Genomic DNA, 12,082 nt, shown 5'->3' on the forward strand with positions numbered 1-12,082 from the left:
ATGGTGGTGCGGGACGACATCGACACGGCGCTATAGCTAGGTCATCAACATCGTCAACTCCTGGAATCCCTAATCAGGGACTAGGGCTCAAAGTGTAGATTTCCACTCTGACCGTTTCTGTGCCACGCCTTCGACTTCGTGCCAGCTCATGCTATAGGTACCTACACTTATTTTGCTACAACGTGATGTCATCGCGGCCACGAGTAGTCCAGCAACCAGCACCACACCACTGTATCTGTCTGTCCCCAGCATCATGCACCGCCGATACATAAGTACAAATACTCGGACTTGGATGTACGATGCAAAATTAATTATTCTGAGATACTAAAATCGATATTTTTATATTCACAGATTGCTGACAGTTGACAGCTTGAGTTCACTTACCCGAGTTGTCATCTAATCTGTGTGTTCTGTCTGTGTTGATGAAAAAATATTGCAGTCGCGATTTTATTTACTTAATTTCACAATTTCAGTCTTTTTCGTGCAAATAATGTGTTAAAAACTTACCACAATGGATTACGCTACAATATGTAGATGCTGCATGTCGCAGCAAAGTACCAAACAATTGAATTTCACTTACAAAAACAGCGACGGAGAGTTCGAAAACTTCAGCGATGATTTGTTGGAATGTTTTAACATTTGGGTAAGTATTTTGTTGATCTCATATGTCGAAAAAGAGAGCTAAAATACCTGCAAAAAATCAAATAAAGAAGAGTGCGCGCTTCGTACTGGTATTATTTTATTTTAAATGAAGTATTTGTTACCATACAGAGAGTGATCAACTAAGTTATTAAGACATAGATTTGTGGTTAGCATATTTCCCTGATCTTTAATCACTTGTGAGAGAAATAATGCTAAGAAAAAGGTTTGGATATGCTATAATCTAGTTAAATGCCTGTGAGTTAGATTGACTCTTCTTTTTTTGGAATAAAACTGTTAGATGAATGACACAATCACCATCAACCAGCACCAGCGTCTTAACCAACTCACTTATTCATTCAGTATAGTTCAGCATGTAAACCTCATCATCATCAGCCTATAGCAGCCCACTGCTGGAACATAGGCCTCTCACAGCATACCACTGAAAGTGATCTATAGCTTTCTGCATCCAATCATTCCCAGCCACCTTTCTCAAGTTGTCAACCCATCTAGCCAAGGGGCTTTGTACACTATGTTTGCATAGTCGCTAATTCTGTATATTTATTTTTCAGGTGACAGAGACAGAGTTGCCAAGCCACATCTGTAACTCGTGCATCCAGAAGCTGCAAGACGCTCTGGACTTCAGGAAAATGGTGATCAAAAGTGACGAGGAGTTCCTGAGATTGATAGAGCAGGGAGTTGTGCCGTGTACAGGTTTGTTGGCTTAGCTACTTAAATATTTAAAGGTTGTCTGGTAGAGATTGCTATAAGCAATAAGGCCGCCGTTTTGTTCTGTTTTTATTTTTAAGTTTTATTTTGTATGTTGTTCTATTTTGGTGCAAATAAAAAGTATTGTACGAGGGCTACACCGAAAAGATCGGGAATAGAATACTTAGGAATAAATTAGAGTGAAACCTTTTTGGTGTATCAAATGTAGTGTTTTTTCAAACATAATTCCATTTTCGAAAAGAGTATTGACCATTTGAATTTGACAAGTCGGTGTAAAAAATGGAGCTTACGCGGGAACATTTCCGTGCAATAATTTTTCACAAGTTTCGTCGAGGTTTATCTCAAGAACAATGTCTCGCCGAGCTTGTTTCTATTTATAAACTTGAAGCACCAAGTAAAACGACTATATATCGTTGGTATTCTGAGTTTCGCCGTGGACGTTCCTCTCTTACCACAGTCCCTTCTACTGGTCGGCCAAAAACAGCGGTAACACAAGATAACATCGATGCTGTACGCCAGTTAATAAAAGAAGATAGACATGTGACATACGAGCAGATTCGGGCTTCTCTCAGCATTGGTATGACAGCCATTCAAACCATTTTACATGAAGAACTGGGTGTCAAGAAGTTAGTTTCGCGCTGGGTGCCCCACCGTTTGACCGAGGAACAAAAGTCGGCTCGTGTTAATTGGTGTCGATCTGCTCTGCAACGGTTCAATGGAGGCAGTTCAAATGCTGTCTACAATATCGTCTCTGGTCATGAATCGTGGATTTATTCATATGAGCCCGAAAGAAAACATCAATCGGCAGTTTGGGTCTTCGAAGGTGAGGTCAAGCCAACAAAAGTTATTCGCTCACGCAGCGTGTCGAAAAAAATGGTCGCTTCGTTTGTATCGAAAACTGGCCATGTGGCTACGATTCCATTACAAGAACAAAGGACGGTTACTGCTGATTGGTACACAACAGTTTGTTTGCCGGAAGTCGTAAGAGAACTTCGTAAAACTAACCCGAATCGTCGTATAATCCTTCACCACGATAATGCAAGCTCTCATACCGCTCGCAAAACAAGAACGTTTTTAAATATGGAAAACGTGGAGTTGATGGACCATCCTCCGTATAGCCCTGATCTGAGCCCCAATGATTATTTTACATTCCCAAGAATTAAAGATATGCTACGTGGTCAACGGTTTAGCGGCCCAGAAGAGGCGGTCGAAGCTTACAAATCAGCTGTTTTGACAATGTCAATGATTGGTTTTGTGGCGTGTCCGCCACGCCCGCGATCAAAATCGCTCCGCTCATGCCTATAGTGGCAACCTCAGAGCACATCGATGCATCCCCGCTACCGCGCTAAGACCATCAGAGGGCTTTATTATCGCGCACGCATAACATCGGTTCCTCAATTTATTTGTACCAAACATTGTAAATACTTGATCTCTAATATTTCTTAATTACCGTAATCTTTTCTTTAATTTAAAACTCCAAAGATACCTATTAAAATTCAAAGTTAACTAAACCTAGGATAGGATTAGGTATAAATTCTTTTGTATGGTAGTTCGCCCTCGGCTACCTACAACTGGTGACCCCGACGTTCTTATGGGTCTAGATTTCACATTCGGATATATCGACGATATTTTGGTGTTTTCGAGGTCCCCAGAGCAGCACAAAGACCACCTTCGTCAAGTATTCGAGCGCCTGAAAAAGTATGGAATGCTTGTCAACACTAGAAAGTGCGTTTTCGGACAACCAGAGGTCACTTTTCTGGGCTTCAAAGTTTCTGCAGCCGGTACGACTCCCCTTGAAGAAAAAGTACAAGCTATCCAGGAATTCCCTGTACCGAAAACGGTGAAAGAGCTCCGACGATTCCTGGGGGTATTGAATTTTTACAGAAGATTCATACCTAAAGCTGCACAACTCCAAGCACCTTTAAATGAAGTACTTGCAGGACCTAAAATAAAAGGATCACATCCAGTGCACATGACTCCCGAGCTTCTGAAATCATTCGAAGATTGCAAAGCGTCTTTATCGCAAGCAGCTCTTCTGGCACATCCGGATCCTTCTGCTGAACTCGCCATAGCCTCCGACGCCTCAGACCTCGCTGTTGGTGCTGTCCTGCAACAAAAAATAGATAAAACATGGCAACCACTAGCATTCTACTCTCACAAACTTACCAATACAGAGAAGAAGTACAGTGCTTATGACAGAGAACTCCTAGCAGTGTATGAAGCCATAAAGTACTTCAGGCACATGGTCGAAGCTAGGACATTCTCCATCTACACGGACCATAAACCGTTAACCTACGCGTTCTCACTGACTAAAGAGAAATGCACACCAAGACAGTTCCGCTATCTAGACTACATTGCTCAATACACCACTGACATTAGATACTTACCTGGAAAAGACAATGTAGTGGCCGACGCCCTGTCCCGCGTTGAAGAAATCTCCGCTGCCATCGACTTCCAAGTTCTTGCACGACTTCAGAACGAAGACCCTGAACTGCAAGACTTGCTCCGCTTCGGAACTACCTTAAAACTGAAAAAGGTAGCCACGATGGATAGCAATCTTCCCATCTACTGCGATGTCTCCACTCAACCTCCACGAGCATACATCACGCCAAGCCTCAGAAAGCAGGCATTCGACTCCGTGCACAATCTTCACCACCCTGGATGTACAGCTACAGTCCGACTGGTGACACAAAGATTCGTTTGGCCAGGGATACGGAAAAACTGTAGAGAGTGGGCAAGACAATGCATTGCTTGTCAAACTAACAAAGTTTCCCGCCATACCATTGCTCCCCTCTCACCATTCCTCAAACCTACCTCCAGATTTTCCCACATACACCTCGACATCGTAGGGCCGTTAACTATGGTTTCTGATTACAGGTACTGTCTCACTATAATCGACAGATTCACCAGATGGCCCGAGGCGATTCCGCTGAAGGAGATCACAGCCGAGGCGTGCGCTGCAGCCCTGGTGTCTGGCTGGATAGCCAGGTTCGGGTGCCCCGCCCGGGTCACCACAGACCGCGGCCGGCAGTTCGAGAGCCACCTCTTCAAGGCCCTGACCGCTTTGATTGGTGCACGCCACCTCACCACGACCGCGTATCACCCCCAAGCCAACGGTCTCGTCGAACGCATGCACCGGCAGCTGAAATCTGCAATTAGATGCCACTCCTCCTCACAGTGGTTCGAAGCCCTGCCCCTCGTGCTACTCGGCATGCGCAGCGCCTGGAAATACGACATACAGGCCTCTCCAGCAGAACTAGTCTACGGCGAGCCCCTTCAACTACCTGGTCAGTTCCTGAGCCCGAGCGACGACTACACTACCGGCGACGTGACGGAGTACGCGGCGCGACTGCGCTCACACATGGCCAAGCTGACACCTAGACCGACATCATGGCACACTTCATCTCCCTTCTACATCCCGAAAGACCTCAACTCGACCACCCATGTCTTCCTACGCCAGGACATGGTGCGCAAACCTCTGCAGCCTCCATACACTGGCCCGCACAAGGTCATCGAGCGTCAACCCAAGTACTTCACCATAGAAGTGAAGGGCAAGCCAGTGAACGTGTCAGTCGACAGGCTGAAGCCAGCCCACCTGATGAGAGAAATTCCATGCAAGACTCCTGATCCCGCACCTTCTGCACCACCAGTAGAGGAGAAGCGGTCGCGCGCTGGAAGAAGAATCCGGTTCCCCGACTACTATCGACCGTAGTTACGGTCTGGCCGGGGGGAATGTGTGGCGTGTCCGCCACGCCCGCGATCAAAATCGCTCCGCTCATGCCTATAGTGGCAACCTCAGAGCACATCGATGCATCCCCGCTACCGCGCTAAGACCATCAGAGGGCTTTATTATCGCGCACGCATAACATCGGTTCCTCAATTTATTTGTACCAAACATTGTAAATACTTGATCTCTAATATATCTTAATTACCGTAATCTTTTCTTTAATTTAAAACTCCAAAGATACCTATTAAAATTCAAAGTTAACTAAACCTAGGATAGGATTAGGTATAAATTCTTTTGTATGGTAGTTCGCCCTCGGCTACCTACAGTTTAATGGAATGAAAAAGTGCATTGAATGTCACGGAGACTACTTTGAAAAACAATAAAAGTAAATAATATTATGATATCTTTGTACTTTTTTCTATTCCCGATCTTTTCGGTGTAGCCCTCGTATTGTATATTTAAGTAACTTTTTAATGAAAGTCAAATGAACTACTTATAATTAGAAAGGGCTATTTTAGGCAAAAAAACTCCAGAGCCATCTCATCAAACTTTGATAACAATAAGTGGTAGTAGTTACAATGATTAATTACATTAATTCTCATAATATTTTTTATCTATAAACACAAAAGGTTACTTGTGTATATTAATGATAAATAAATTCAAGACTCGCCTTCCTTATGACTTTCCTCCTTAGACAGAACCTTTAACTTTCACACTTTATATGAAATCGGAGGATTAATAGGGTTTATAATTAGAAATATAAAAGTTTTTTTTTTTATCTTCATTAAATCTTTATTTTTTATCTTTAATCTTTATACCTACGTATGGATTAAATATTTACTGTTTAAATTTAAGTACCTAATTTTTTTTAGGTATATAAAATATATTATAAATTAAATTATTATTAAAAAAATCTTTTTTACATTTAATTTCAGTACCTAGCAGAGTAACAGACAATTATGATGATGATGATGATATGAACGACGAGACAGAATCTATTCATGTGGAAGCAAAGCAAAATGATGATGAAAAAAATGTACCTAACATTTTACTAACTACTGTTAAAGTCAAACAAGAAGTCGTACAAGAGACTGCTGATGATGATAATGAAATGAATGACACACGGGATTATTCAACAAATTATGGAAGTGTAAATGTATTGGAAAATAAGAACACTATTGAAGTTCCAGTGAAATTTGAAAGTCCACCAGCAGGTATTTTTGAAATATCTATCTGTTCCCGGCTTCCCGCGAACTTCGTTTCACCTTAAAAAGATCATCCCGTGGGTATTCTGGGATAAAAAGTAGCCTATGTGTTAACTCCATACCAAATTTCATTTAAATTGGTTCTTCCGTTTTAATATGATGAAGAAAGAATTATTCACTCTCACACATACTCACACACTTTCTCCTTTATAATATTATTAGGTTTTTTTCAGTGCAATAATTCATTTTACATGCAGCACAAAATTTCTGTCCAACGTCACATGTATAATCTTAAAGCAAGCTTCTCACATAGTGAAAAGCTGACTTATTTGATTTGACGCTATTGAAATTTCCAGGTCCCGCAGTTGCGCCACCGATGGGGCCGAGCCTACACTTCCTGTTCATGTCGACCACCGTCAAGCCATTCCGCTGGTCCTACGGGGTGTTCCAGTGCTTCTACTGCAAGGCATCCAGCACCGACTACATACGTATCCGGACACATGTAGACACTCACAAATGCTCCACCGAAGACATCACAACACTCACCAACAGCGGACTACCCATCAAACTAGACATCACTAATATAACTTGCAATGTTTGCCGAAAACCCTACGAGACACTGGCCGAGTTGATCAAACATTTGAACGGGAAGCATAGTTTGGGGTTTGACTATGATGGAGTAACTTTGGAGGAGTACAAAGTGGTTCATTTGAAGTGTCATCTCTGTGTGAACTCGTTTGGTGATTTCAACTCGCTGCACGCCCACGTTCTGCAAACACACAAGTTCACATGTCCCGAGTGCCAGCGAGTGTTTTACAACAAGCAATTCCTGTTTAACCACATGACACAGTTTCACAAAGTCGTTTTCTGCACGACCTCATTCAAATGCAAGTTGTGCAAAATAAAATTCCAGACTAAAGATCTCTTAGACGCACATTTCGAAAGCCTCCACCTGACTCCGAGCCTCACAGGGTACAAAGTGCTACCAACTAACGATCAAGGATACATGCAATGCCCTGTTTGTCACAATAAATTTTCGTCGGAGAAAAATTTGCAAATCCACATCGACAAGTTTCACGTTCAGTGTAAGTCGTGCTCGCGCTTGTTCGACTGCTCGACGACGCTGGAGCGCCACCTGGCGGAGGCGCACGGCGACGACGGCGCGACGGAGAGCGAGGACGCCGGCTCCGACGAGATGGAGTTCGCAGAACCAGACTCATCCAAATCTAATCGAAACTCATCAAAGACTGGATCTCGCTCGCTAAGGCGCCGACTCAAAGCCAACGTCGCCACTCTGCTCAACATGAGCTCCGCCCTTCCCTTCACGTTTCGCTACACGAAATTCCTCTGCTTCTACTGCAAAGATCCATTCCCAGACCCCGAGTCTTTAGCATCACATACGACGGAAAACCACCCGGTGTGGGATGCGGATATTGTCAACTTGTCCGCAGCAAACTTCAGATTGAAGTTAAACGTGTATAACTTGCGTTGTAAAGTCTGCGAGGAACAGCCGGCAGATATAGATAAACTGTTAGCTCACCTCACGAGTCTACACGGTGTTTCTTTCGACCCGGGACTCAGGCCTTGTCTAGTTCCGTTTAGGTTAGCTCCGGGCAAGATGGAATGCGTCCACTGCCCCGGACTCGAGTTTCAGTACTTCAACTTACTGCATCAACACTTCAACTCCATGCACGGGCAAGAGAATGAAGTCTGCGATCACTGTGGCAAGTGCTTCGACACGATCGGTCTGCTCAACGGCCATATATTAACGTATCACACTGAAGGGAAGTACGTGTGTAAAATATGCAGTGAAGATTGTGTGAACTGGCACAAGTTACGCAACCATTTGGCGATGGTGCACGGAGAGGAAACAGAGGCATGTAAGATTTGCGGGGAGAAGTTCCAAACCCTTTATTTAAAGCAAAAGCACATGATGACAGCACACAACTCTGGACACAAGTGTCCTCACTGCGACAGAGTATTCCACTTACGATCGTTCATGAACAACCACATACGGAGAACACATTTAAAGGAGAAAAACGTCCCGTGCCATGTTTGCGGTAAAAGATTCTTCAACAAGCTGACTCTGAGCGGGCACATGGTGACGCACGACGCGAGTCTGCAGAGGCTGTATCACTGCGAACACTGCGAGAAAGGATTTACGAAGAAGAAGTATTTGCGGCTTCATATTTCGAGGCACCATGCGCAGTAGTGGGGCTTGATAGCGACAATAAACTCTGTTTTTGTTGGATATAAAAGTACACTCACGGGCAAAGAAACAGTTCCAGTTACAAAATTCAGACACCAAATGACCCCAATTTTTATTATTAATTACTTAGAAATTTGAAATAAAATATACGTTTTTAGTTGCTTATTTTCTGATGCATCGTTAAATGTAGTTAAATATTGCAGAAGGCGTCATTAAGTAACTGTTTTCCGTTTAGGAGTAATTTGGTGATTTTCTCAATGGAACTTTTTCATTGCCCGTGAGTGTAGTTATCGTATCAAAGGCGGTCACAGAATGGTGGCCTCGAGTCGGACGAAGAGCGGTTGTCAGACCACCTGCTAGATGGTCCGATGACATCTGCAGGGCTGCGGGGAAGCAGTGGACCAGAGCGGCACAGGACCGGAAGAATTGGCGTGCAAAAAAAGGAGGCTTATACGCAACAGTGGGCGATAGAAGGCTGATGATTATGAAGATTAATTTGTACCACGCAAAGAAGCGTTACTGCTTGGTATCTCTCATTTAGACGTAGATACTAACTTATAATATTCTATTATATACTAATATCTATGTATAACTATATCAATCTGAAAGCTATGCCACCTCCAGTATCCTCTTTGTTGTAAATTAATTAAAAGTATATTATTTATCATAAATTGTTGTCAAATATGAATAAACTATAAGCTATAAGTATAAAACAGTTTCATTTAACTATACCAAAAACCTTAAGCATACCAGAAACTTCACTAGGTACTAATTAACAAATAAACATAGATAAAAGACTTCGTTGGTCTAAGAACAATATACCTACGATATGTTAGTAAATATAGTAAAAATAATAAAACTTCCTGTTCTAATAAATAATCGATATGGACGTACAATGGAACATAAAAGAGTAGAGAATAATTGAGGGCGTTGCAATCTAAGAAAGTGGCCACACTATTATAGTATAGAAAACGGACAAAAGTATCACGATACTTTAGCAGAAAAAATCAAAACGAGAAATGTTTCAAATATTTACTAATTATAAAATGCGACTTTTTGGGGAGGTTTATGTTAAGAGAAGAAATTAGTAGGGGAGAGGGGGGCAGTCTTGAATGAATTTCATTAAATCAAATCAACTGTAACTTTTATTTCATTGTGTATTTCATAATGTTTTTTTGCACTGAAACATGTGTTGGTTATCCCATTATGTAATTACTATAGGAGAAAAGTGATAGTATCACACATCGATATTTTATTACAGTTTTTTCTTGCTCAGGAAAAAGTTCAAATGTGCCCCGGCAATTCTTCTAAAACTGTGTTTACCGATTTTCCTGCAACAAATTATTTAATTGGTCAGAAAAGCAGTGACTTGCAAATTATTATGTCTGGAGAATTTATACCGACTCTTACACTGAGTTGCAGAAAGGATCTTTAAGTTAATGTCGGCATTAAATGTATTGTTGCCTTGCTTTGACAGTATACGGACAGAAAGAGACAGACATAGATTTAATGTCCACATTAGCTTAAAGTCCCTTGCTGCAACTCGGCATTACATATTCTTACACATATTTTTACAATAGGTACTCTACACGGAGAGACCGACACACATAGACACCTACAGCTGTAAAACTTATCGATACCCTTTTTGAGTCGGGGGTTAGTAAAAAAGTATCTAGACCTGATGTTTTGACAACATTAGCATCCAGACCCTGATGTCATGTAACGTTTGACACTAGTATTTTCTAACCTCTATAAGAATAACAAATACACATTGAAAGGCATTCTATTACATCAAAATAGTACTTTTTTACAAGAAATATAAGCAATGTATGTTAATGGTTAGAAATTAAGTACCTACTCACCAGTATAAAACGCTGCTCTTTCATAAACATCGTATATATTGACTAATACTTCTCCAGCCTCATTCTCCGCCAAACATCGTAGGTAAACGCTGTAAATCATCTGTCTAGCTTCGCTGCGAATGGTTTTATTCATTTTCACTTCGTGAACAAACTCAACAATCCACAAAACTCCAAAATTAAGCAAAATTCGATTTGTTTATACAGGAACAGGGCGAGTTTGACATTCAAACCATAGAAACAGACCACAAATCACAAGTTTTTTTTTATTGCCAGGTTTAAATCTGTTTAGTTCCAAAAACATTAATCTCTACTCTTTTGTGTTCAGCTGTAGGTGAACCTTTGTACATGTAATAGATTCAAATTTTATTCAACTTTCGAGAAAGTCCAAGAAGATATTTTATAATTCAACATAGGTACAATTTACAAGCCTAGTCAGAGGCCTTCGGGCGGCTTGAAAACATCTGACAGTCGGGTTGCCCACTTACCCGACAACTCTCTCAGCACAAGCTTGCTTGTGTGGGGGTCCACCAACCCGCACTAGGCCAGCGTGGTGGACTAGGCCTAAACCCTTCCTTCGTTGGAAGGAGACCCGTGCCCCAGGGGAGATAATGGGTCGTGATGACGACAATTTAAAAAAAAAATATTACAACTGCAACGTTTTTCACAAATGAAATGCTGTTCATATTGCAAATGTCTTTATTAGATTAATTCTCTACAATAAGTATTTTATTTACATTGAAACAATTTAGCCAAATCCTCGAATTGCGACATCAGTCATTAATTTTATGATAATTTCTTTCAAAAGTCCCGTTTCACAAAACTACAATTTCAAAAATTGTAACGCTTATGTGGGTATTTTTGTATAAATAATTGTTATTTTGTGAAATTGGCTTATCCAATATGCATCTACCAAAAGTTTAGGCAGCTTTGTTGACACTGATCATTAATTTATTTACAAATCCTATGATAGGTTAAAACTACTGAGAAAAAATAGTAATTATAATGTGTAAGTTGACTAATGATAAAGGCACAAGTGCATTTCTGGTTTACCTTTTACTGAAATATAATTATGAAAGTTAATCCGTACAGCTACTGAACAATTGCTATATTTCAATCTAATAAAAATAACGTAAACATGAACGTAAAATGTGCAATTATGTATTCGTCATCTAAAAAACCAAGAATAAGATCTTCCTTGAATGAATTAAATTAATGATATGATTTATCCATCCATTTCAATTCGTACCGTACATAAAATCAACTGGTAAGCCGGCTTGATGTTTCGTGAACTAAACAGTAAGAATTTTACATTTAACTAACTTGATCAAACTAAAACAGTAGAAGGCACAAATAAATTAATGCCTAACTTATCACTCTTTAATGAATAAATTTAAATACTTCGAACTACAACCGCCTGTTTCACAATTCCTGCATAAAGGTAAATTATCTGTAACATAAAAACATGTCCACTCTAAAAGTGTAATTTGTTTCCATCAGAGACAGTGTTATTTTTATCACACAGATAACTTTTATCCAGACCGGAAAACTTAGCATCTTTATCAACATAGATAAACTCGTACAAATAAAGTAGGATTTTCTACGTCGACAAAGATGCCATGCAGCCGGGGCAGATATCGTGAAACAGTTTAAAACCTTTCTAACCTAGAAATTATTACATAACAAGTTAGTTTTCAGTCTACATTAAATATGG

General features: G+C 40.8%; 1 protein-coding gene across 1 annotated transcript; it reads left to right on the forward strand.

Moving 5' to 3' along the window:
* The first annotated feature begins 394 nt into the window (after window positions 1-394).
* LOC105393572 (PR domain zinc finger protein 5-like) lies at window positions 395-9,195 on the forward strand. The gene is made up of 4 exons (XM_038113653.2): window positions 395-643; window positions 1,212-1,353; window positions 6,031-6,309; window positions 6,657-9,195. Exons 1-4 carry the CDS (start codon window positions 512-514, stop codon window positions 8,510-8,512), a joined length of 2,409 nt encoding a protein of 802 aa, XP_037969581.2. The 5' UTR covers window positions 395-511; the 3' UTR covers window positions 8,513-9,195.
* Window positions 9,196-12,082: the final 2,887 nt, after the last annotated feature.

This window comes from Plutella xylostella, chromosome 2 (genome assembly GCF_932276165.1).
Source record: "Plutella xylostella chromosome 2, ilPluXylo3.1, whole genome shotgun sequence".
NCBI classification, from domain to species: Eukaryota; Metazoa; Arthropoda; class Insecta; order Lepidoptera; family Plutellidae; genus Plutella; species Plutella xylostella.